A 26,436-nucleotide genomic window follows, 5' to 3' on the forward strand; every position below is an offset into this window, starting at 1 on the left:
GGGGAAGCGGAGCCGGGACCTGCGGGCGCGTGTCCTCGGTTCCGCGTGCGCCTTCCCGCCTCGGGGCGGACGGGTGTGTGTGAGTGTGTGTGTGTGTGTGTGTGAGCGTGCGCCCGCTCCGGCGCTGCCCTTTCGGCACCTCCCGTCCCCTCCCGGGGAAGATCCTCGTCCTCCGCTGGGTTGGGAGGCAGCTGCCCTCCCGGGGCGGGCGGGTGCCCGGCGGAGCTGGGGCCATCCCTGCGGGGAAGGTGGGCCGGCGCTCCCCGGCATCCCTCCACACACACACACACCGCGGAGCGCGGCTCTCCGGCCGAACCGGGCCTCCCCCGGGGCTGCCCCTCTGCCTGCCCGCCGAACCGCTGCCTGCCTGCCTGCCTGCCCGCCCGCCCTGCGGCGAACCCACCTCCCCCTAGTCCCGGGCTCTCTCGCGGTATGAAAATCCCCTGCGCTGGTGGAAGCAAAAAAGCGATTTGTTGCCGGCAGCCCCTCCTTCCAGCCCTCCGAATGACTGGCAACTCCCGGCTCCCCTTGGGAAGCGGGGATGGAGCTGCCGCCTCCCTGCCGGACCGGAGCTCCCGGTACCCCGGTTAGCGTCGTGAGGTTTTAAGTCTGCCGATGCTCACCAGCTCTCGGAGACTTTCTTCTCGAGAACTTTTGCCCGAAGTTGACAGGCTACTGCTTACTTTATCGCTGCTCTTCGCTAGGCAGACGTTTTAGCCGTATAAACTCCCTTCTGTATTTTTTCCCCTCCCTTTAAAAGTAGCGATTTGAGGCTTTTGTTGACTCTGTGGTGGTGGTGTTAATCGTGGGAGTAGAAAGCAGGTGAGGAAAAGCAGTGGCTGTATATGTGATATGTGAGCCATGTGAAACACGTGAGCACGTGAAAAGAGTATTTAGTACTGTATAGAGAAACACAAGAGAAATAAGGTAAAAACTGACAACCGGAAATGTAGGAAAAAATGGGTGAAATCTTTTTGCGAATCTTCATAAACTTCCTGTTTTTCTTCCCCTTGAATTCAGAAGTAAGAAAAAGCAGAGCTATAACAAGATCATGTCACAATTCCTCCAAAGTTAAAGCCAATAGCACCTAAACATGTAGTTACTGATTTGCCTCATCACCTTCTGAAATCTTAAAAGGTTTCTCGTCCATTTCATTACACCTCTGAAGCATTTAAATGAAGTACAAGTTTATCCATCTTTTGATGGAACTACTTGAAATAAACCTGAATAGATTCTGAAATACTTAATACATATTAATGAAATTCATAGTAATTTTACAGTTGAGGTACAAATGCAAAGAAAGCTGGCCATCTTATTAGTGGTCTGCTAGTGGCCTGGGGTGCTGTTGTGCTGTGTCTCGCCTGGTGCCTCAGCTACCAGCTTGCTTTTATGGAATGTAAGGTGAGGTTATTACATAACATTAAAATACATACGATAACAAAATAACTTCCGTATAGATTGCAGTGTCGCTTTCTGTTATTAAGAGAAGGAAGACTTAAATCTGGAGCAGCTTGAACGGATGTGATTGTTGTTGTTCTGTAATACTTTTGTAATGTATTGAAGTACCGTTAATGTGTTACTGGGGGCTTATACAGCATCCTGTATCTGACTAAAAGAAATCTTGAAACATGCAGAGTTCCCTTAAAATTCTCCTTGTGACACTTCTCTGCTTTTAGTCAATGTGTATCACTGACGATACTTGCTCTAGATTGCAAATCCAAGTTGAAAAATTTTTACATGTAGTACTTTTACCTTCTTTTTTCGTGTCTTCTGTGCCAAATGCAACATAGAGCAAACTCATTTCAGGGCAGTTTGTCCTCTTTCTGTTATTCTGTTGTCATAATGGTGTGGAGTGTCAGAAAAGGCAAGTAAGGAAAACATCCTTTTTTATGCTTTGAGTAAGCAGTAGTGGGAAAGATGTAATAGAAAAACATACCACATTTTTACTTAGGTCTCTGAATATTGCACATTTTTAACTCAAAACAGTCTGCTCCTTTAGGAAGTTTCTCATTTCAGAGCATTAAAGCGTTAATAGTTTTAGCAAATAATTTTAGTGTATGATGCAGAAAAGTCTGGATTATTTACTAGTACTGGAATTTGCATTAACTGAATCAGGAGAGAATCAGTAATTGTGCACTGTGTGAAGATCCTATCTTTAATTTGGAAGACACTAATCGGATTTATAGTGAGGCGCTGTCCCTTAGGCCTGGCTTAGAATACCTGCGATAGATTTAATCTATTGGATCATTGATCATATTCTTCAGAAACATCAGTTGTACGAAGCTAGTAGATTTCAGAAGGTATATTTACATGTCTGTGTACATCCCTCCACTGCTCCTGACCATAGTGTTTAGGGAATTTCTTTTCAATGAAGGAGGCTTGGGAAGGACACAGAAAGTTACTGAAGTGTTAGATAGTAAATTCTGATACATTAGCTTAGATGGGGTGAGTTTGTAGAAAGGTGAACTCTGGCACTTATAATATATGACAACAGATTTCAAAAGGCAAATATCCATTTTACCACAGACAGTAACTTAATTGATGTTTTGAAGGAGATCAGGAGGTGTTTGCTAAACACTAAAAAGATATATTAGTAAGCCAGGTTCAGGGCCTAAGAAGGGTAAATGTCAGGACTGAATTTTACAACTTCTGAAGTTAGAAAGTACACTATTTAAAGCTACTTGTTGCTGTGACTAGCTAATCGATTATTTTTTTTTAGAAGAAACAATATACTTTATTATTTTAATAACTTGTTGTAGACTTATTTTCTGCTTTTTTGGCCAATGCCATTTTACATGTCTAAAGATTGCAGTTTTTTTTTTCTTCTGATAACTGTATACTATCAGAAAGCTTTTCTGAAATTAGACTTTCTTAATTTATCCTGTTCCCTGTATTGCATAAATAATAGAAATGCATGATAAGAACAGTTCTTGATGTTCTAACAGGTGTGAACATTTACAGAAAGAACTAGCAGTTAAGAGCATCGGTCGACTCTGTGAGATTTTGCAAGATGATTTCATTGGGTACTCAGCATCATCCTTGAAATAAGTTTTGGTCTTTGGAGCACAACTGTGTTCTGCCATTTGAAAATACTTTTAAAAAGCACAGCTTGGGCTAGGCATTGGAGTGGAGCAGCAAACAGATGATGGACTGACAGGATGCATAAATATGCAGTGTTGCTGTAGACTATTAACAGATATTGTCAGTATTGAACCTAAAAGCGTAAGCATTGATTTCCCCCCACATTCCTGTCGTTAATGCATATGCTGTATCTCCCTTCAGTATTTCTTTTTACCATCGCAGCTGTCTCGTCAGGAGGAAGTGTATCTTCTCTTGTAACTTTGTTACATTAGTCATATATTTTTAATTCTCCCAAAGGTAGGTAATTAAATGCCAGTTAGTTTCTATCATAAAAATGTCTGTCAACTTAACACGATTAAGGACTGCAGTGAGTTGATTGTACTGATCTGTATTTCTTTACTTTTTGCAGGGTTGAGGATGCTGATGCGTCTGAGAAAAGCGTAAATGAAGAAAATGGGGAAGTATCAGAGGCAGACCAACCTCAGAACAAGCACAGCCGACATAAAAAAAAGAAACACAAACATCGAAGTAAACACAAGAAACATAAACATTCTTCAGAAGAAGATAAGGACAAAAAACATAAACACAGACACAAACATAAGAAACATAAACGGAAAGAGGCAGCTGATGCCTCTGACAAGGAAGATGGACCAGCTAAAAGAACTAAAATTGATTTTTTAGCTCCTCTGGAAGACTTGGAAAAACAAAGAGCATTATTGAAAGCTGAACTTGAAAATGAATTAATGGAAGGAAAAGTCCAGTCTGGGATGGGATTAATATTACAAGGTTATGAGTCAGGATCTGAAGAAGAGGGGGAGATTAATGAAAAAGCGCGAAATGGAACGAGACCTGCAGCTAAGTCAAACACTAAGGGGAAATTAGAACCTGTGGACAATAAAACTAGTTCCAAGAAAGGAAGTAAGAGTGAATCAAAAGAAAGGACTAGGCACAGGTCTGACAAAAAGAAAGGCAAAGTAGGAGCTGATGGAATCAAAGAGAAGACAGCTAGAAGCAAGTCAAAAGAGAGGAGGAAATCCAAAAGCCCTTATAAGAGAAGTAAGTCTCAAGATCAAACAAGGAAATCCAGGTCTCCAATGCTTAAAAGGCGATCTCAGGAGAAAAACAGAAAGTCTAAGTCTCCCCCAGAGGATAGAAATAAGGCTGATGATAAAAGTAAATCAAGAGATCGCAGAAAGTCTCCAGTTGTAAATGAAAACAAAAGTCGAGATCGTGGCAGAAAATCTAAATCTCCAACAGAACTAAGAAGCAAATCCAAAGATAGAAGATCACGGTCCAAAGATAGAAAACCTAGGAGATCAGAGACTGACAAAGAAAAAAAGCCAATTAAATCTCCTTCTAAAGATGCTTCTTCAGGGAAAGAAAACAGGTCCCCTAGGCGACCTGGCCGTAGCCCAAAAGGAAGAAGCTTATCTCCCAAACAACGTGAAAAGTCAAGAAGAAGCAGATCCCCTCTCTTCAATGATCGTAGATCTAAACAGAGTAAATCCCCCTCTCGAACCCGGTCCCCGGTTAGAAGGATGAGGAGTCGGTCTGCAGAAAGGAAAAGACGAGAATCAGAAAGGAGGCGTCTTTCTTCTCCCAGGTAACTTAAAGATGTCATGAACCATCACAAAAATGCTTTACAGGATGAACTATCTTATTGTTTGGTGTTTATCTCTTTGTTTTATTCTGAAAATAGCTATTGAAAGAGGTAATTAGATTGTGCATTATATTATGAGCTTACTCTGTATGTATTCACATTTTAAAAAATACTCCCCCCAGCTGTCAGACATGCAAATTTAGCTTTAGTTGTTAAAGGGCTGAGTTATTTGCTGTTCACACCATTGCTGGGAACAAGTTTTGTAGCTCAGGTTCTCCTTTTTGTCACTTGGTTGGATTCGGAATTTGGCTTCTACTTTTCTTCTTAATTAATAGTTCTGTTGCTTTCAGGAACTTCTGTGGAGTGAGAGTCCCCTCTACTCTTACGTGTGTTGGCTAAAAGTGTGTAATTAACTCCTTTTACCTGCTCAAAAAAACCCCAAACCCTAATGATAGAGTCAGCATGTGTGAATGTAAGGAAATCTTTTATATTAAAATGGCCATCTCTCAGTCATTTTTTTTCTTTTTTTTTTTTTTTTTTTTTTTCATCTGCTAGAGGTATAGTGGAGTTGCTTCATTATTGGTCATTAGGTCATTACCATGTTTTGCATACACTTAAAGGAGAAAGGCTGAAATATTTTTAATGTATTTTTAGCCTTGGCATTTTTAAAAAAAGACAATTTAGTCTGTGAAGGCAGTTACCTTGAAATTTAACATAAATCATGAGACAATAATTACTAACATCTGCTTCTCTGAAGCTGATAAGGCCTGGATGGTAAGTTCACAAGCAGGGAATAATATACATTTTTGGGAGTTAATTCATTAAATAAAAGAGGTTCAAGAGGCAGGAGAGTTCAACATTACTTTTGGATAATGAATAATTTAAAACTTTTTATCATGGAGTTCAGCTTCACCCATTCCAAGAATTGAGAGCAAAGCAGTATGAATTAAAAGCTGCATATTGGAACCACAAAGATCTAGCTCAGTAGATAAGCGCCTAATAAGTGTGAAAGTCTTTCTGGCTGCATCACTGAATGTTGCTGTGGTTTTAAGTATGGGGTATCGTGTACAGGCGCATTATCGGCTTATTTGTCTGTCCTGCTGCTTAGCAGTACTGCAGGTACTTTGGGGGATGACTCCAGGGGTGTTATTAACTGGAGTAAGCAAGTATTGTAAGCGCTAGCAGTTTATCTGACGGCGCTCTGGTGCGTCACAAATGTATCCGTGCAACCACTACGTTTCTTTGACATAGTATTTGACTTTTCTTCCGTAGCATTTTGCACCTTTCAGTTTTCATTTCTCATGACAGCTTGCATTGCAGCCAGTTCGAATTAGTTGTCTAGACAGTCTTTCAAGTGATGAATGTGTCTAGAATTTTGCTATCGAATTCAGACTTCTCTAACACTGTGGTGTGCAGCATGTGAGTGGGGGACTCAGAATTTTTTTTTGCTGGAAGTGTTTGCAAATCAGCGGGGGTAATCTTTCATTGTGGGGCATCCTGAATTAACTCCAATTATGTTGGAGTTTTAACTGCCTATAGTTACTCAGGCTGCCAGAGAATTTCAGGAGCTTTAATGAACCGTTTTAAGAAAAAAAACCCATTACTTCTATTTTTCATGTTTGTTTCCAGTGTTCTAATCATGTAAGATAGTTCTCAGGTCTTTGACTGAAGCTACTTGTTATATGACATGACTGTGAATTCCCAATCAGCTTCTATCTTTTATCTCATACCTGTGATCCCTGAACTGGTTTAATTTTTTTACCATTACTTTGGCTGGGTTTTGGTAGTACAACCACTTTGTTAGCCAGGAAACCTGGAACTGTGAGTTCATCCTCTGTTTTTCTGTAATATTGTGCACAAGAACATAATGTAAATTAAATAGGTTACTGGGATCAGCCTGCTCCAGCACTCGAGTCTCCAGTAATTTCTTGTAGAAACCTTCAATACTTCTGCATGTGTGTAAATTTTCCCTCTGTCCCACTGTTTAGTATTTTGCATCAGTTTTGTACACCTGTTTGTTAAACGGTAGCAAAGGTAACTGAAGTTGATATAACAGTCTTAAAACAAAAAAACACCATCACAGAATGGGCAGAATTAATCTTTCAGGCCCAAGAGATTTTGATTGATGAGACATAACACCTGAAATAACTTGTCCAATTTGATTTAAAAAAAAAAAAAAAAAAAGGGCAAGGGTGGGGAGCAGGAAGAAATGAAGTAGCAACATTTCCTTTGAACAATGGTATGGAAATATTTTCCAAGAATTTCTGTTGCAGCGTCACTAGAATAGTTGTTAAATATTTTTAATTTGTATCCTTTCCAATTTTGTATTGAAGCCTTGCTGTCATGGAATACAATTAAGCTTTTTAATGTAGTTGTCCCATCAAGGATTTTGATTTTTTTTTTCTTGAATAATTGGGAATCTATAGACAAGAATGAGCAAATTTTAAATAATAGTGTCAAATTTGAATTATTTTTTTAATTTGAGAAGGGTTAGTTTACATGGTAACTAAGAATTTTCATTTTCAGCTGCTGTATTAGAATGTGTGAAATGTTGAAGCTGTTCAGTTCTGGTGCCCAAATTGAAATAGACATTAAAAGTCATTACTGTGGAGCAGTATGCTTCTAAATCTCAGTAGTGTGTTGTAAAGTTGCTGAGAAAATTCTCAAGAGGTAGTTCTGGGTTTTTATTTTCTGTTCAAATTCTGTTTCTGATAAACACGAAAGTAGGCCACTGTTTACCTAAGACTTAAACACAAGTTTTGCTTTAAACCTCTCCTAGCTTTGTTGTAGTAATTAAGAAGTTTTGTTCTGAGAGTTGTCCTGAACTAGGCCTGTGGATGGGCACACATTTCCCAGGGTGGGCAGGCACATACAAGAAGGGCAGCCAGCTCTGCTGGGTACTTATCCGTCCCTCCCTCAGAAGCCCATCTGGTGGTCCCTCACCTGCAGTAAGCTTTTAAAGTGAGCTTTCAGAGGGAATTGTGATTTTTGTTTTCAGCTTGCTCCTGATTTCACTGCCATTCTCTTCCTCTATTTTAAGAACGCGGACCAGAGATGATATTTTGTCCAGACGTGAAAGATCAAAAGACATTAGCCCACCCAGTAGATGGTCCCCATCCAGAAGAAGGTCTCGGTCCCCCATTAGAAGGAGATCTCGTTCTCCCCTACGACGTAGCCGATCTCCAAGAAGGCGGAGTAGATCTCCTCGAAGGAGGTAAAGACACACTGCATTTTAAAATGGATTTTGTAAAATATTACTAAAAGAATAAAGATTGCTATCTTATGTGTAAAAAGACGATGCATTTTTTATCCACGTTTATACATGCTAGCATAGTTGAATGAATTTTCTTCTCCATTAATTAATTTGTTTTATCACTTGAAGTCATTATGTACCTTTATGTGTTATGAATAGGTTTTCCTTCTTTTCTTGTAAAAACAAAACCAAACCAAACCCCCCAAATCCAAACTCCTCTTAATGTTACCAGGGATAGAGGCCGAAGAAGTAGATCTCGCCTTCGAAGGAGGTCCAGGTCACGTGGTGGCCATCGGCGTAGGAGCAGAAGCAAAGTTAAAGAAGACAAATTTAAAGGTAGTCTCTCCGAGGGTATGAAAGCTGAACAGGAGTCTTCCTCAGATGAAAAGTAAGAATTCATTTCTAACTTGTGCTGATTATCAAAAAATACAGATACGTTAAAGTGGAGTATGAACTAATATTTATCTTCATGGTGTAGTTTTCGGGTTGTCACTTAAAACCTTAATCATATTTTAGTACTTGTGATCTTGTCAAATTACTGTTGGGATGATCTGGAAAACTTTGGAGTATGCAAGAAATACCAAGTCCTGTTGGCAAGCAGGCAGACCTGAGGGGTTGGTATGTTTTGTTTCTAAATTCAACTTGATCAGTATCTTGTGAAAGTATTTGGTCTGTTTCCTCAAGCTTACTGCTCGAGGAAAAACTATAACAGTTGAAAGGATTAATTGCTATCTGCAAATTGGTTTTATATTTGCTCAAGATCTGCTTAATCCAATTGCACAAGGGTATGTGTTCTTAATCAAATTGTCGAGGAAGACTGATGCTGGAGTGAAAACGAACAAGGGGGTTTTGTTTTTTCCTCTTTAAAACCAGTTACTGTTAATTGTTTGCAGTTAAAAATGAAATGCTCAAAAGTCCCAATGAAATGACAAAAGATACATTTTATCTTTTAAGGAGATATGAATATACACCTTTGCTGTCTGAGGGAGTTGAACAGCTATTGCTTAATATATTGTGTGCTTTCTGTGTTAAAGAACTGCATTTGGTAAAATTCAGTAGGTGGTCTTATGTTTATGATGTTACATAAAAAGTAATTGTATTTTTATAGCCTTGAAGACTTTGATTTGGAAGAAGAGGATGAAGAAGCGGAGATAAGACAAAGGCGACTACAGCGACAAGCAATTGTTCAGGTACACAGTTATATTATGTGGGTTACAGAATTTTAGGCTTTTAGTGTAAAATGTGATAAAGGAAGGCTCTTAGCCTAATACTACATTATGTTAGTACTATATTTTTCCAATTAACTTACAGTAAATGCTAGTCTCCGTTAAACTTTACACTTCTATTGCAACAGCATTGCTTTTAAGACTGAAGCAGCTCTTCTGTGAGTCATTTTTGTGCTACAGTTAAGCCTTCTCTGACAGTCCTACGACGTGTTAAAAATGTTCTGCAATTCTCCTAATCTCTAGGTTTTCCTCGTAGCTGGATCATTGATATCATAATGTCAATATAGCATGAAGTTAGGTATCAACTAACCTAACTGGTCAGATTGTTTCAAGTAGAAATTGTCCTTGTCCGTTTCCAAAACATCATAAATCCACTGACATGGGTTTCCTCTTCATGAAAGTAGATAAAGTATTCAATTACACGTGTGAGTTTCCATGATTACCTTATTTTTTGTAAGAAAGTAACAGTAGTGATGGGTAATATGGAATTGATATCCCTGAAAGGAAGCTGTGGCCAAAGGGGATGTAATTCTTCAACACAAGTTGAGTGTCTTTTTTTTAAAGTTGGGATTTGACACACAAAACACAGTAAGCAAAATGCTGCAGCATTTTATTTACATATTATTTATTTACTCAAAATTTACTTAGAAAAACACCAGGTTTTATGTTGATTAAAATAAGCAGCACTAAAAATACTGTTCAGCGTTTGACTTCTATGCAAAGCCCAGTGTAAAATCTTCCATAACTACGACTGAGCAAAACCATAGAAAATAAATTATTTTTAACAATACCTGTTGTTTGTTTGTGCAGGAAGGAAGTTCCAAAGCTTCATTCCCTAAATGGGGGAACTCTGCTTCTATTATTGAACAGTTCAACCATGATAACTGAGTGGTATCAGCATTTATTCAGTTAAAAATTAAACTTTTGGGAAGTTTTTGGAAGTTTGGAAGTTTTTTTTTGAAGTGACATCTGTATAATTTCATACTATTTGAGTTAAAAAACATATAATTTGTGAAGGTGTTGTCTTGAACTTTCTTAATCCATCTGGAATTTTTCAACAAGAGTGAGTGAATAAACGGGATTTCCAATTCAAATTAGCAAACTGAATCTAAATCCTACTTTTATGTGCCATAACACTAATAAAAATGGAGAATATTATGGAATGTAAGATATAATAATATACTTTATTTTTCCTTAAGGATTTTATTTCACTACTTGTGTGCCAGAATGGTTTAGTAATAAATCTGTTTGTACTGACATTTTGTCACACACAGCAAAATAGTTAATCTTCAATAAAAAAAAGCTTTTTACAGAAATATAAAAACCTAAAGGACACACATGAATTTTTCAGCTGTCTTTTATGATCTGGGCTGTGGTGCATTGAAGCAAAACGAGTTTTCCAAAACGGTGTTCTGCAAATAATCTGTTGCCATTAGAGATGGAGCTGATTCTGGAAAGCAAAGATTAGAGTTTAGCACAAACCATGAAAGACTGAGTATAAAAATGTTTACATTGTAATAGGCTGTGACAGTGAGATTAACAATAAAATTTCTTTTTAGAAATACAAAGGCCAGACGGAAGACAGTAATATCTCTGTACCATCTGAACCCAGCAGTCCTCAAAGTAGTACACGTAGTCGCTCGAATTCTCCAGATGACATCTTGGAAAGAGTAGCTGCTGATGTTAAGGAGTACGAACGGGAGAATGTGGACACGTTTGAGGCATCAGTTAAAGCCAAGCACAACCTCATGACGGTTGAACAGAACAATGGTAAGAATCAGAAATCTCTCTGGATAGTGCAATTTATGAAAGCTCAGCTGTTAAGCTGAGCACTTCAGAAGAGACTTTTGCTTAGTTTCCTTATGTACTTCCAGACTTGGAAGTAGGCTGACTTTTTGAAGAGAACTTCAGAAAGTTTCCATGAGTATTATGGTACTTAAAAACATAACATTAAAATAAAGCTTGCTCGTTAAGAGGGATGATATGAATGGAACATGCTCTTTATATTTCTAATAGCTCTTAAGACAATTCATGCTATAAATTTGGAAGAGCAAGTAATGATGACTGTCTTCATAATTAAGAATCAGCTGTTTTAACTTCCAAACTTTTCTTTTCACTCATGCATGTTGTTTTCTTAGAAGGTTAATAAAGTCCTAGTCTTTATTTTGGTGTGGTTTGTAAACCATGCCCTTTTTGTCCCTTTTTTCATCAAAGCCATGGTGTTAGAAGAGTATAGGTGGGTCTGTAGTAATGTAGAATGATTAAGGCTTTTGAGAGTTACTGCTAGTAAGTCCATCTTGGTAGCATAGCCATTTCTTCAGCAAGAAGTTATTTCCTCCTCTTCTTCCGTGCACACAGCCTGTTGTACAACACCACTGAGATGAAATACATGTTGCTATAAAACCTGCCTTGTGCCTGCTGCGGCAAAAGGAACGTAGAGCATCTCCCAGTGCACCCTGTAATATTGAAAATCTGCCCTTTCCTTTTTTTTTCTTTTGTGTCTTTTGAAAGTGGATTACTGTACATCTTCCAAGCAGTGAAAGGGTGTGTCTGGTTGCTGGGTGGACATACTTGAACTAGTTTTAACTACTATGGTTTCTCTTTAGTTTAATTGCAACAGGGCACTGTTTAACAAGGGCTGTGAAACCTTCCCAGCCCCTCAGGAAATGGTTGGACAGTTGGCTTGTATTTCCTGTCATGCCCTACATGTATCCTTAGGGGCTAAATACGCTGTGTTCTAGTGAATGCTTCTCTTTGAAGTAATAAAGCTGCATCTCTTTGGGACTGGTGTACTGCTCAGCAGTTTGTTCTGGTGTTCCCTTGAGCAATGTGTTTTCAGATAGTTCTTTCCATCTACATTGCAGGAGAACAATCTCATGCACTTTTCCTTATTTGCATACCACAAGCTTACACTTAGTCGTCTGAAGTGTAACAGACAGTATCTTTCCCCTTTTATTGTTAGAGGACAAAATTAGAAAGCGGTACATGCCTCTAAAGTATATGAAAATGTAACTGTTAACTGCATAGACATTTATAAGATATGAAGAAAGTTTGTTTTTAGAAACAGATCAGTTACACTCAAACCTGGGAGTCTTCGTGTGTTGGTAGGATTCTGAGTTGGAGTTTGCGATAACAACAGATGGAAGCAGTGAATCATCTTTTTTCCTAAGAGCCATTTTTTATTTTTATCCTGACCTCATTGAGGCAGGATAGTGAGTTGCAAAGGAACTAGTTAATAACTCTTTGTAGCCCAGTGCAAGTGTGAGTAGCTGAAACTAAAAAGAAAATTTGAGGAAGTCGATGGAAGGGTCTATGTCATGAACCAGTGGTATAACTTGTCTCCCCATAGTGTCAGTGTCTGTACCTGGAAACAACGGTGTCAGCATGATGGATGAGAGTTTTTGATGCTGTCAAAAGATTTCAGGCTAGTTATTTTATGTGAAAGTGGTTGGCTCTGTGCATCGTGAGACCTGAAGAATCTGAAGTTAACAGGTTATTCTTCTCCGTTGCTTAATGCCTTAAAGGGAGATTTAGTGTGGGTGTTAAAGGATGCCTCTGTAATGCGTGTTATGAAATAGTTTGAAGTTTACTTACTTTCACTAACATGTACTTAATTTATATTTCTTTGCTCTTATTAACCAAGTAAAATGTCCTTGGGACTTTAAAGATGATTAAAAGGTGAGAAAGGGATAATCTTGCCCGCGTTAAAAACTGTTTCTCTTAAACATAATAGTTAACATTGTCTTTGACTAAAATCTGCACACAAGATCCTTTTTGACAGGGCCAAAGAAAGCATTTCCCAAAGAAACAACTTCTGGGCTTTACAACTTGGGTTTTTATAGAATACCTTGTGATTAGCAAAAAAGCCAGAACTTGTATATTGACAACTTATCTGTTTTTTATATGTACACACAGTCATTTTATATTTCTTTCTATACATATGTATAGAGTCATCTGTAGGGATCTTGTCAGTATGTACTTTTTGCTTTCTGCTGTGTGAATTACTTGAAAGCTATTAGACTTAATTTTTCAAGAAGGTGTAAAGTTTTGAGTGCTTTGAAGAACTTACCCAATCTGAGTTTTGTGTTTCTAGAATGTAAAATGGTATTTGCTAAAACATTAGTAGAGCTACCTGGTTACAAAAATCTTGATCTGAGATTATATTGTAAAGATCTCTAGTCACGAATTGTACTGGTAACAGTGTGACTCGTTTGTTGTCTTTTTCATGTTGAGTAATCTCAATTTCATTTTAAGGTTCATCTCAGAAGAAGCTGCTAGCTCCTGATATGTTCACAGAATCGGATGATATGTTCGCTGCATACTTTGATGTAGGTAATTCTTGGAGATTAAATGTATGATTTTTTTTTTTCTTTCTTTCTTTTGTTAGACACTTACTGTCACTTGAGGTTTGTGGGAACTTTGGTTTGTAAAAGCATGTGTAACTGGGTGGGTAGTATGTTCTGAATCTTTTCATCAGTCAAGGTGGACAAAGTAGGCCTTAATTAATATTTCAGTGAAAGGAAATCTGCTGAAATCGGTGGAAGTTTTACCAGAACAAGCCACTAGGAAATTCACCTGTTGTTTGAATAGGTCCTATAATGGCACACAGTAACAAAATTATAAATAAGTTAGGCTTTAGGCTAATGTTACCATGGTGCACTGTTTTAAATATGTGCCTTTTTTTCAGAGGTTTATTTATGGTTAATTAAAAAGTGTCTGTGTGATATATTTTAATTTGCTCATGATGCTGGGTTGGAGTAATGTAGTGGTTGGTTTGGTGAGGGTGGATTTTTTGGATTAAGAGATGCATTTCCTGCTTTTACTTTTGCACTATCGCAGCAGCTTTTCTCTAATTGTGCTGAAATAGCCTGCAAATCTTGGCGGTCCGGTGACTAGTTTTGAGACTTCACTTGCTGTTCTCTGTAAATCTACCTTGTTGGTGCTGATGCACAACACTGAGAAATAAGTTCAGACAATTTTCTTCTTAACTTAGAAATTCTCTGCTTAATTTTGATTTATAGCATGCATAGTCTATTAGTTATGACACAAGCATTGGTGACAAAGAGCTGCCAAGGTGTCACTCTAGTAACACTAGTAATATTAATAAAAAAAAAAATCAAAACCCCTTTGACCTGGAAAAGAGTAAGTACTTGAAGGATAGTGTGTGGGGGGGTGCTTTTATAAATTTGAAAGTTACAAAGAGTTAAAGGGCTCCTAAGTGAGCAGTTCCCCCTTCCAGAAACTATTGTTCAATTGGAGATATTCTTTACTACTCATGGATTTGAATTTGTGGTAATACATTACCCAATCTGTTAAGGGATGTCAACAGCTATTATAGTAATTTTATGATTGTAAGAATAATATTATGAAATCTGTGAAGTGACATTGAATGAACAGAAATTCAAGGCTTAAACAATTACATTTTCCTCATGAATTGCTAAACTTCATTGCTACAAACGTACTATAAAAAGACTTATTCAGGTGGTTCAAAATGTGTATTCTGACACGATTCATATAAATTTCTTGTGGATATTAGTTGAAACTTTGCCCATTTGTGTTTAACAGTAGTTCTGTTGGTTGTTCCCATCCTCTTTCCTTGCATCAGTCTTGAGATACTGGTATGTAAATAGCATTTTGTGTTCAGTACTTTCTCTCTCCTACAAGGTAAGTGTCTTTGTACTGTGGAGAGGAACAGTTTTTTGGTAGGAAAAAAAGGCTTTTGATAAGTAAACATCAGGGAAAACCAACCAGAGCACACAAGCAAAGCTGTTACTTTTCTTTTTATTTCAGAGTGCTCGTCTAAGGGCTGCTGGGTTTGGAAAAGACTTCAAAGAAAACCCCAATCTCAGGGATAACTGGACTGATGCAGAAGGCTATTACCGTAAGTTGTATTCATTGATTTGCAAGAACAGCAGGAATGGGGGTGCGCGACGGAAAAGATCCTCGTGCAAGAAGTACCAAAATGTTATTTTAATGTAAATGTACTGCAGTGCCCTCACTGAGAGTGTAATGTAATGGATGAAATGAGCATGCAGGTTTTAACCTCATAACCTCAGTTATGAAAAGACTGCAGAAGCCCAGAATTGGTTTGTTCCCTGTAATTTCCACAAAGCTAGGCAATACAAAACGTTGTACGCTATTATACCCTTTATCACTTTTTCTGAATTATACAGAATGGTAAATTGTTCATAAAATGTTTCATTATGTATGTCCCTCATAACTCTTTAAATTGCTTGATTTTTATCCTTCAGGTGTTAATATAGGTGAAGTTCTAGATAAACGGTACAATGTCTATGGTTACACTGGTCAGGGAGTCTTCAGTAACGTAGTGCGAGCCAGGGACATGGCAAGAGCCAACCAGGAAGTAGCGGTTAAAATCATCAGGAACAATGAACTTATGTAAGTAATGGTCTTCTTTAATAATAATAATAATAATAAAGCGTAGGTAACAGTTGGAAGTTTTTCATGATGTGATTTGAATCTCCCTTTGTTTCAAGTGAAGTAACAGATTACAGCTGTGATTCCTGCCTTTTCTGCTAATATGAGCCAGATAATGGGAAGCGCTTGAGGACTATGTATCTGCACTTCTTTACAGCTATCACAGGAGAAGGGTACTTGCATTTTCATCAGGCACTTTTTGATTTGAAAAATTGCAGGGAACAGTGGTAGCATGAAACAAGGTTACAGTTCATTATGAGGCCTGCCCAGCCCTGAAATTTCTGAGATGAGTCATGGACTGTAAAGAATTTTGTTTCAATGGGCCAAATTGATTGGTCAGGGTGTGGGTTGGATCCTAACTGACCATGTACAACTTACAAAAAGATGTCTGTACAGTAATTATTTTTGTGTATTCTCTATATTTTTGCATGTATATAAGAAAGGGATGGGGCTCTTATTCTTGAAATGAAGAAAAAAAAGTTTTAAGTCTTTCAGAATGAGTAAACACTGGCAAGTATGATCTACTAAACTATGTTATGTTATGTGAGGACTTGTCCATAATACACATTTTTAGTACCTGATGTAATATTTCTACAGTCATATATTATGTCCTTTTCCATTAAAGGCAACTTAAATGAAAATCTTTTCCATGTATTTTACCTTGGAAGTTATAAAAGTTGCCTTGCTGTGTGTATAACTGGATTATTTTCAGTTATGTGAATAGGTATCCAGAAAAGCCTAAAAAGAGAGGGGGGTGATAAGCTATTTCAGTTTATGTTGTATAGATAATCAGTTTGGGTGTGTACTCGACTCTATAGTCTGTTTAGCTTAAAACTTTTTTAATAACATACATGGTTAAGTACTTTTTTTTTTAATTTCTCAAGTGAGTGCTGTTTGAAGCTGAAGTGTCGTGTTGCAGGAGGAAATCTAATTTTAGCTTTACATGCAACCAGGAGGAAGACAGAAAGGATAAGTGTGTTACAAAGACACAGTGAGGATTAAACAATTAAATAAACTTGCCCAATGTGTAGACACTGACAGCAAACCACTGCTGTGATTTGATTTTTTTTTTTTTTTAAGCAGTGGTACCTTAAGTAATGACAGGACCGTTCTCATTTCCTGATAATTATAACCATGCAAGTGAATGACTAGATTTAAAAAAGGTATTAGTGTGTCACTGATTTTGTTTTCTAATCATATATTTTTGTTTTCAGGCAAAAAACTGGCCTCAAAGAACTGGAATTTTTGAAGAAGCTCAATGATGCAGATCCCGATGACAAGTTTCATTGTCTACGATTGTTCAGGCATTTCTACCACAAACAACATCTCTGTCTGGTATTTGAGCCACTCAGGTAAGATGACAAATGTTTGGGGTTCCCTGTAAAAATTAAAGTACTCCAGAGGGATCTCTACCTTTCTGTTCTTGGCTGTTGTTTTGATACCTTGTTCTATTGCCAAGACTCAAGAATGCAAGGAGCTTTTCTAAAAACAAAATGAATGTTGATTTTCATGTGTTTTGGGTTTTTTTGGTGTGGTTTAACAAAATAACATATTGTTAAATACGGATCATCTTACCAGTGCTGCTTGTAATTATGGTTTTTTGTGTGTGTGTGACAAGACTTTTATTAGTTTTCATAATTCTTTGTTTTGGATTAAGAATGCATTCCCAGAGAAGTTCAGCAAGTGCTGTATATTCTGTGAAGAGTGTATATATAACAACAGTCTAAGGGAAAAAAAAAAATTGTAACTACTTAGCACACTTTTTCCTTTAATTAAGCTTTTTGACAGGTTAATTGTAAATAATGTTTTATGACAGATATGGATATATTGATTGCCTTAGTTCCCATTCCTGCTTAGAGACGTCACCTGTTTTGTACCCTAAGTTTTCTGTGTATGTCATATTTTCATTTTTGCCATATTTGAGGTAAAGATAAGCTATATGCTGAAGCGAAGAAAATTTTATGAAATCACTTTTATATTTTCATTAATAATCCATACAACAAATGATTTTCTTGTGTTGCACTATCTCTTTATAGCATGTTTGTATGTTATTTATGTGATGTTTTTGTCCTGACGTTGTGGTCTTTTTATGTGCTGTTTGTTTAAGACATGCAAAAATTGCTTCCTCAGCACCTCATCTTTTGCATACTTCCTCTTTTATTTATTTCTGGAGAAAAATGATTATGTTAAGAAAATGCTGTTCATGTGCAAATAAATCCTCTGATTAATCTTGATTAAAAATATGTTCTGAACTAAGTATGTCCAGTCTAGTTAGTACTTCTACAGTGTATAGGGATAGATCTGATTGACCCACATTTGTTTCATGCTGTAGCTAACAGAGTGCTATGTATTTCAAGTTGAATGTTGCTTTCCTCCAAAAATATCTAAAGCTAACTGGTTTCTTCAAGTTTGTCCTACGCTTTAGGAGGCTGCTATTTTTTCACTTGTTAAGCTCTTTTCTATTCTTTCTCTCCCCGTTTCTTTCTTAAAATAGTATGAACTTACGAGAGGTGTTGAAAAAGTACGGGAAAGATGTTGGCCTCCATATTAAAGCTGTGCGTTCCTACAGCCAGCAGCTGTTCCTGGCTTTAAAGCTTCTTAAAAGATGCAATATCCTACATGCAGATATTAAACCAGATAATATTTTGGTAAGTAATAAATAATCGAATCTTATTTTTCATGGTCTATCATGTAAAATTAAGTATCTGAAATTAATATAATTCTGTTAATTTAGGTGAAGTTAGAATTTACCTGAAAATGTTAAGTGTTCATGTTATGAATGGTTTGATGTAAAATGCTATTGTGGTGTAAATAGTATGTAACAAACATTCTCGTTAGGACAGCATGAGAGCTCCATCAGAGGAATCAAACACGTTTCCTTTGCTTTTCTTTGTGGTCATCCCTGTGAAGAAGTCAGATTTTTACTTTATTTAAAATATTTGGGTTTTGGAATCAGGGGGAATGAAATCTCTGTAAGGATGAGATGTGAGTAATATGCTGCTTTATGAGTGGTACTCTGGATACTAGAGCTGGAAGTCTAAACTGATACAATTTCAATATCTGGAAAGAAATCCAGACCTACCAAGTGTATTTTAGTAAGGGAAAAGTACATGAAACTGACCTTTTTTGTATTTCCCAGGATCTGGAGACATTAACTGTCACTTTCAATTTAAGAAGGTTGTGCGGTTTCCTTAGAATACAGAGAGGAAGGATTGAAATATGGGGAGAACTTCCAGTTTAAAGGCCGAATGTTTTTCTTATGTCTCACTTAAATCTATTGTTACTTGCACAGTGCTATTGGAAATTCTCTTTACAAACAGGGCTAATGGATATTTCTGTTCAACTTTCAGGTGAATGAATCTAAAACGATATTAAAGCTTTGCGATTTTGGATCAGCTTCGCATGTTGCAGATAATGATATCACACCGTATCTAGTTAGTAGATTTTACCGAGCTCCAGAAATTAGTAAGTACATTTGGATTGGCTACGTCTGTCCTAAGCAGTAGCAGGATACACAAGTACTAGCAAATGAGAATTTGACTTGAATTTACTCTCTGGAAATATGATGGCAGTCAAAAATACGGACTTTGAAAGCGTGCTTGTGTGACTCTTCATGTATGTTGGTGTTCAGCTCAGTGAGGACAGGGAGAAGTCATTCTGACTGGTTATAGTTATGTTTTAATTTAAAGTTACTGTTCTGGCCTTGGTTTTTGCTGACTTAATTCATGCTGGGCATTAGGTAAAAGCCTCCCTATTGAAAATATTTTTTTTTTATGGTGACTTCTTATTCCGAAGATGAGGAGCACCAGTATAGTTTACAAATCAGAATTTTTTCATCTGTCTGATTGTATGATATTATATCTTTTAAGGCTGCCTTTATGGAATTAACTGGAATTGCTCTGTTTCAGTTATAGGAAAAATCTATGACTATGGTATAGATATGTGGTCTGTAGGCTGCACATTATATGAACTTTATACAGGAAAAATACTCTTTCCTGGCAAAACCAATAACCATATGTTGAAACTAGCCATGGATCTCAAAGGAAAGATGCCAAACAAGGTAAGAAAAAAAAGTACCTGATTTTTAATTACTATCTGAAACTGTTGTGATGAACAGTAGAACATGCTTTCTTTTTTTCTCCCTGAATTCTTTTTCTTATCATGTACATCTTCTCTTAACAGCAAGTAAATATCAGACATCACTCTGACAGTATAATTAATATTGATTTAAAATCTTATGAAGTGAAAGTATACAGCTTCTTTTTCATAGACTAAGTATAAAGTGAAAGCAGAAACCTTCTAAGCACTGACCTGAAAAAAAAATACGTAAGTCATTGAAAGATACCGTGTCCTTTTTCAGCTGGTTTTGAACAGTGGTGGGTTTTTTTTTTTCATTTAGTCTACACATTTCTTACTGTCTTTTTGATATATTTTTGATTAGTATTAAAATATTCATGTTGCAATAAGTTAGTAGACATTGATGCTAATTGTGGAATTTGTAAGACATGAAGAACTTTGCTGAAACTCTTGCCTCTCCCTTGTTTTCCAGATGATTCGAAAAGGTGTATTCAAAGATCAGCACTTTGATCAAAATCTCAACTTTATGTATATAGAAGTAGATAAAGTGACAGAAAGGGTAAGTCCTCAACGTGTCGACTAACCTATTACTTTGTTCCAAGCTTTCCTACTATTGTGGTATTCCAAACGTGTCTTGACATCTTCATTAAAAATAAGATTTTTATAAACTATTAGACTGCTGTTTTGCAGCAGTAAGGACAGGATACGTAGTTATAAACTGGCAACAGATTTTTTTCCTACAATTTAGGAATGTGTGTAAGAGAAATCTGAGTTTAATTTTGGTAGATATACAGGGGTATCTCCATGTAATGCATTGATAATTACTAATAAGAGAAATTCTGTCTTCGTTTTAGAGTAGTATGTCTAACTTCAGGATGATGTGCTGATGTTGTAGGTCACTAATACTTTCTGTATCAGTTTAACATAGTACATTTCTTAAGAATCACAGAATTACTGGTCAATTCCACTTTCCACGTGGAATTGTGCCGTTCTCAGTTAACTGGGATGTTAGGTACACGGGTACACCTGCTGTTGGCAAAAGATGCAGCCTGGCCTCCCCCTGGCAGCGTTATTTCCACTCTGCCCACATGATGCCAAAGGGCATCACTGGTCAGATACCAGAAAGCCCTGCAGAAAAGTTGCTGCTGAAGCTTTGTAAAAAGGATAGGGGGTTCCTGCCTTACTTCTGTTCTACAAGGTTGCCCTTTTTGTATTTGTAGGAGAAAGTTACTGTAATGAGCACCATTAATCCAACCAAGGACCTATTAGCAGACTTGATTGGGTGCCAACGACTCCCTGAAGACCAGCGTAAAAAAGTACACCAGCTAAAGGACTTGTTGGACCAGATCCTAATGTTAGACCCAGCTAAACGGATTAGCATCAACCAGGCTCTGCAGCACGCCTTCATCCAGGAAAAAATTTAAACCAGATGAAGAAGTTCAAAGGGTTTGAGTAATTAAGATACAAAGACTGAAGAAATTTCACAGCAGTTATTAATGTATATAAACATAAATATTTCCCCTGCAAAGTTGAGGAAGAAATGATACATTTGAATTAACATCGAGGCTGATATTTCTTTTAGAAATGTTAGAGTAATTCTGTTTCGTGTCTTATGTGAAAATTTTCACTGTAGAACTGTTTTAATTGCCAAGACTGCACAGAAGTACAATGCTAATGTATATGGTTGCAGTTCGTATATATTATAAAAAGAAAAAAAGCATCTGTTATAAAAAAAAAAGAAAGAAACAAAAAAAAAGAGCAGTAATACTGGGTGGTTGATTTGTTTTTAGCAGACTTGGCTTCATTTTTGTCTTTAAGAAATGGCCAGCATAAATGCTGTTTATATTCACGTTTTCCTAGGTGTGTGTGTGCAGGCCACAGCAGCATGCCCTTGGTGTAGTCAGTGCCGAAGGGGGTCTGTTCCTTCTTGAGCCTGCCCGCAGGGATGGTCTCCTCTTTTAAAGCAGGTTGTGTACAACTTTCAGTACACTGAAGGTAAGCTAACCCATCAACATCACCGGTGTTTAAGCTGTTATTTTACTGCAACGACTGACAAATGAGAGACAATAGCGTTGTGGCAGAAGTCCCTGCATGTTTGAGAAATGACCTTGTTTTATTTTCTGGCATTGCAACCGTGGCATAGTTACAACTTCTGTTCTGTTCATCACATTTAAAATTTCCAGAGTGCGCACTTGATGGATAGAGCGCCTTCAGTGTACTGTTTCTTATTACTTTAATTTTTTTAATCAACTTGCTATAGACTTTGTATACATTTTGTTAAATACAGTTCACTATGACATAGAAACCAATACTTACAGAAGAGTTTTCATTTAGTAATTACATATGTTGGGATCTCATTCGAAAGACCTTATATCTAAAGGATAGCTAGACAACATAATGAAATTTTTAACTATTTGTATGTCATTTTGAAAGTGTACTGCTTTATGCTAAAAGTGTTTCATTTGTTCATTGTTTTCATTATTTGTGATCATGTTGTCTTTCAATACAGGCATAAACCTTCCACTCTTGAACAAAGCAGCTGCTTTTTAAAAGCGGTAATTGCTTCTTTACCTTTTATTTCTTTTGTAAATGAAGCTTTTCTTTAAGAAATGTGACTTTAAAGTGTTGTCTCTTGCATAAAACAGTTGACACTTACTTATTGTAAAGTGAAGATTGTTCTGCTGCATGTAAAGTGGACCATGCAGATTTCTGTATGTTTTCAGTATGCATCATTAGATAATAAAGTCTTTTGTGAACAAGGCATTTGTAGCCATTTTTAAAAGAATCTGTCTTCAGTGATGGTAAATCAGGTAATTCGTAAGAACATCCCCTGCATTTCCTATTAATCATTTAATTAAAGGCATTATTAAATGTTATGATCTTTGGGAGAGTAATAGGCTATGTTAATTAGATATATAATTATCACTACTTAAACAAAAACAAAGCAAAAAAAAAAAACCCTACAGATAGTGTCTGTCTGCTTTCATTGTAATGAAATTATTCCTGTAGGACATGGGATTAAATTCAGGCTTTAACTAATGTTTGTGCTGTTTTTCTCACTTTTCCTTTTGATGGTGCTGAAAGAGAAAAAGGAAAGCGAGTCACAGGCCACTCAACGCCTACTCCATGGGTCTGATTTGCTGAGACACCAACTTCACCTTCCTAACAAGGTTATTTCTGACAGCATGTGTAGATAAACATTTAGCAACGAGTTAGAACAGCTTGAAACATTTGAGTTGGTTGTGCAGCGCGAGGAAACCAGAATCAAACTTTGCAGGTCCATACCGCTGTTGTAATGTTCTCTCTGACAATATTAAGAAATTCATCTTTTCATTTGTATTAATATATTCTGAAAAGCTGTGAAACCCCTACTGGTTTCACCTACTCTATAATACTTCTTTGAACTAAGAAGGGTTTTTGTATCCATCTAGGTGCATAATGGCAACAATCATGCACTCTCAGTGCACTCAAGAATGGAAAAATGTCCCAAAGCAGTCATTCTGCTGGTGGGGAATACCCCACCCAGGAGATGTAATGAACTAACTACGAAAAACAAGCAGGAGATGGGTGGTTTTGTATGCCTATTTGGAACCTTCAACCTGTCTCTTCTCAATTTATTTTGTAAAATTCTTAATAAAGAATAATCTCTCCTTCTTTCCACATATTAAGGTATCTTGTTCGTACAGGAAATAAATATATTTTAAAAGTAGCTTTCACGTTTGATGAAATACTAGTTGCTTGTTAATTAGATACAGAAAGTAACTTGCACTTTTACAACATAAGCAGCACTTCTGAGGGCAGTTTTACACAGATGTAGTAATAGCTTTATTCTATCTGTTGCTTTGTAGTTATTCTTAAAATAGGAATATTAAACAATGAAATAAGTTGGTGATACAGAAACAAAGCAGTAGAAAAGATGCCCCTTAATGCCTACAGAACTGTTTTAAGCTATTCTGGAGAAGCATAAAGTTGCTCGTTTACTTGTTCTTTGTGTTGTAGGTGCAGCTCAAAAGAAGATGATGGCTACCAGAAGAACATGAACAAAGGTTTCTGTCTTATAAAAGATATGAAAAATACTCTTCGTGTAGTTCTGTCTTAATCTTTTGGTTTCCAGCATTCCAATTTAGAATTTATTAGCTCTGCTGCAGTACTGATAATTCCTGAAAAATACTTACTGTATCAGAATTTGTTGCATTGATGTGTTTGCTTCGTTTCTGGTTGAAGAGATTTTTTTTTTTAAATTGTGATTAAATGATTAAATGTAGGTAAATAAGCATTACTGTTTAAATGCAATTATCTTAAAATGATAGAATGATCAGTACAAAACATACGAAATTGAGGAAAAAATGCCATTATATTTGATTAAAATACATGTGTTTTAACTAATAAATATTTTAGCAGATGATGCACTCTTTTCTTTAACTTCAGCATGTTTGTTATTTTAATTCTGTCAAACTTTATTGTTGATACAGAGATTAGCTGACAGGGATTATTCCAAACAAGTGGATTTCAGTCCTCCATCCACTGTCAGCGTCAGTTGGTACTTGTTGTTGGCAAGAGTAGAAAATCTTTTAGTGCTGGCTTCCAAAGCCTGTGGAATTTAGGTCTTTTTGACAGTGTTAAGGAACCTCTCCAGTTGTAGGCACCGGCTGTCCCATGGGCCTGTGGTCTCTGAGGAGAGCAGAGCAGCTGCCGGTGCCGCTGCAGTCAGCTCTATTCCTTGGCTGCAGCTTCTGGCAAAAACAGAACAGCTGGGCAACAAGAGTTTTCTTGTGGAACTATTTGTCAGCTGATCTAAGAGATTACACGATGATGTAATTTCTATCTTCATCCGAGGTCCTACTTAAAGGAAGTTTGGCTAAATTTACTGTGCTGATTCCTGTTTCCTTCTCCCTCGTGGTGACAAGGAGCTTCCCATTTGACATACTTAGTTTGCCAAGCGTTCATCAAAAACAAAATACCAGCCCTATGCAGTTAGAGTGTGTTATTACCTTGGTGTATACTACTCTTTAAAAATTAAGAACTGTTTAAGAGCTTTTGATAGAATATGATGATTCCTTTAAAACCTTTTTAATAATACTTTATCTCCGTACATAGGGTAAGTGGCATTAAACTTCCGAAGAACCTTTATGTGCTTATTGACCCATGCCCAGGAGGCACACCGGGCTGTGACACCACTGGAGACAGAGCCATCTTCTGCAGTATGTCTAAAGCTGTAACTCGGGTGGAGGATGTTGGGCAGCAGCAGTTGCAATCAATAAAGTACGCTTAAAACTTACTTTGCCTCCTGTCTTCTATTGTATGGCATTTATATTGCTTACAAATGCCATAACGCAAAGCTGCTAAATATATGAGCAATTTTTAAATACACTAAAAGCAAAATACAGTTATTTGAATGGGGTTAGGTATTAGGTATTAAAGAATCTGTGGAAAAAGTCTTCTTGAATATGTGTAAAAACGGAGCTGTTGTCTTTTGTTAAGTTGCCCCTCCTGGTTCTGGAAGCCCTGTGAGTGCCAAAGAATTCATGTGGATTTTGCTTTGATTTTCCTTTGTCTTTTTTTTTTTTTTAAAAATGTTTTATAGGGAGGTAGTACCCTGTGTGAGTTAGGGGATGAAAGAATTACATTGTGTTACAGTGAAGGGAAGCCAGATCTATTTATAGATTAATCTTTATAAGAAAAAAAACAGGCTAGTCAAATGGGAGAACAAGCATGGTGAAAAGGGGAGGCAGTGTGTATCTTCATTTCTTAACTTGTGAATTATACTTAGATTCATAATTTGATACATATTTGTTGTACTCATTTTGTGGGTACAGAAGCAAAACTATCATAAGACTTCTAGTCTTCCGTGTCTTAGTTTTGTTGAGCTAAATACTCATATAATTAAAAGTTGTGACAAATAATTACTTTCTCTGAATTGAAAACTTGGCCCTTCCTTCCAAGATACACCTTTTGAATGCTTCATCTTCTCAATTATCTCCTCATAAACACAAATCTTGATGATTGGAGCCCAGATCTTTCTATAGAGATTATAATTATTCCTAAAGTAGTGAAAACACATGAAGGATATTTGCAAAGATTCAGTGTTCGGTATAAGTTAATGAGATGTAACATAAAGCTACTTCTAGGCAGGTAGAAACGAAGAGATCCTACCCAGAAAATAGATACTGACACAGCCACTGTCTGCTTTACCTGCTCATGGCTCAGTCTCAAAAGCATGGCTTTTCCTGCAAAAAGAAACTAGGAGGGAGTAACTGAGGACAACTACAGTACCTCCTATTGAAAGAATGGGACTAACAGTTGCTACTGAGAAAGCAAGTCACGAGTCCTGCCAGCAAACCTGCTCCAGCATGGGCTCCTCTCTCCCCAGTACGTACCCCTCGATACATTATTTTTATGCTGTGCCATGCAATGAGTGAGGTTTTGGTTCTAAAGCAATAAAAATGTTTACATCTTACCCTTTCATAAGTCACATACCTCACTGTTACCATAATTCTTGCCCAATTTATTCTAATTGATTCAATTAGAATAAATAGGAGAATATTCTTGCTACGGTTTATTGAATTCAAGCTGAGCTCTAGCAAGGAGTGGTGCTGAACGCGCTGTGAGAAGCAGCAGCACGACTAATAGTCATGATTTCTGGCAAAAACAAGTTTCTTCTGCAAATACCCTTGACAGTGGTTTTGAGCTGTCACACTCACCAACCTGGGAATTTGTCTGTGTTCTTTCTGCTCCTAAACCTTGTTCCCGACTGAGGAAGC

General features: G+C 37.1%; 1 protein-coding gene across 1 annotated transcript; it reads left to right on the top strand.

Moving 5' to 3' along the window:
- The first annotated feature begins 432 nt into the window (after nucleotides 1–432).
- Nucleotides 433–24,953, top strand: PRPF4B (pre-mRNA processing factor 4B). The gene is made up of 16 exons (XM_014940772.1): nucleotides 433–578; nucleotides 2,946–3,023; nucleotides 3,491–4,684; nucleotides 7,722–7,895; nucleotides 8,167–8,322; nucleotides 9,043–9,124; nucleotides 10,720–10,930; nucleotides 13,415–13,488; nucleotides 14,951–15,041; nucleotides 15,412–15,559; nucleotides 16,813–16,950; nucleotides 18,093–18,246; nucleotides 18,949–19,063; nucleotides 19,507–19,658; nucleotides 20,148–20,234; nucleotides 20,896–24,953. The coding sequence occupies exons 1-16, from the start codon at nucleotides 433–435 to the stop codon at nucleotides 21,097–21,099; spliced, it is 3,204 nt and encodes a 1,067-aa protein (XP_014796258.1). The 3' UTR covers nucleotides 21,100–24,953.
- Nucleotides 24,954–26,436: the final 1,483 nt, after the last annotated feature.

The sequence above is a fragment of the Calidris pugnax genome, unplaced genomic scaffold (assembly GCF_001431845.1).
Source record: "Calidris pugnax isolate Ruff unplaced genomic scaffold, ASM143184v1 scaffold8, whole genome shotgun sequence".
NCBI classification, from domain to species: domain Eukaryota; kingdom Metazoa; phylum Chordata; class Aves; order Charadriiformes; family Scolopacidae; genus Calidris; species Calidris pugnax.

What these genes read in the sequence shown, in the direction of transcription:
- PRPF4B (XM_014940772.1), top strand. Translation starts at nt 433, where the DNA reads ATGAAAATCCCCTGCGCTGGTGGAAGCAAAAAAGCGATTTGTTGCCGG. An exon ending in ATCAGGAACAATGAACTTAT is followed by an intron (nt 15,560 to 16,812) that starts GTAAGTAATGGT and finishes TTTTGTTTTCAG; the next exon opens with GCAAAAAACTGGCCTCAAAG. An exon ending in AAGGAAAGATGCCAAACAAG is followed by an intron (nt 19,659 to 20,147) that starts GTAAGAAAAAAA and finishes CTTGTTTTCCAG; the next exon opens with ATGATTCGAAAAGGTGTATT.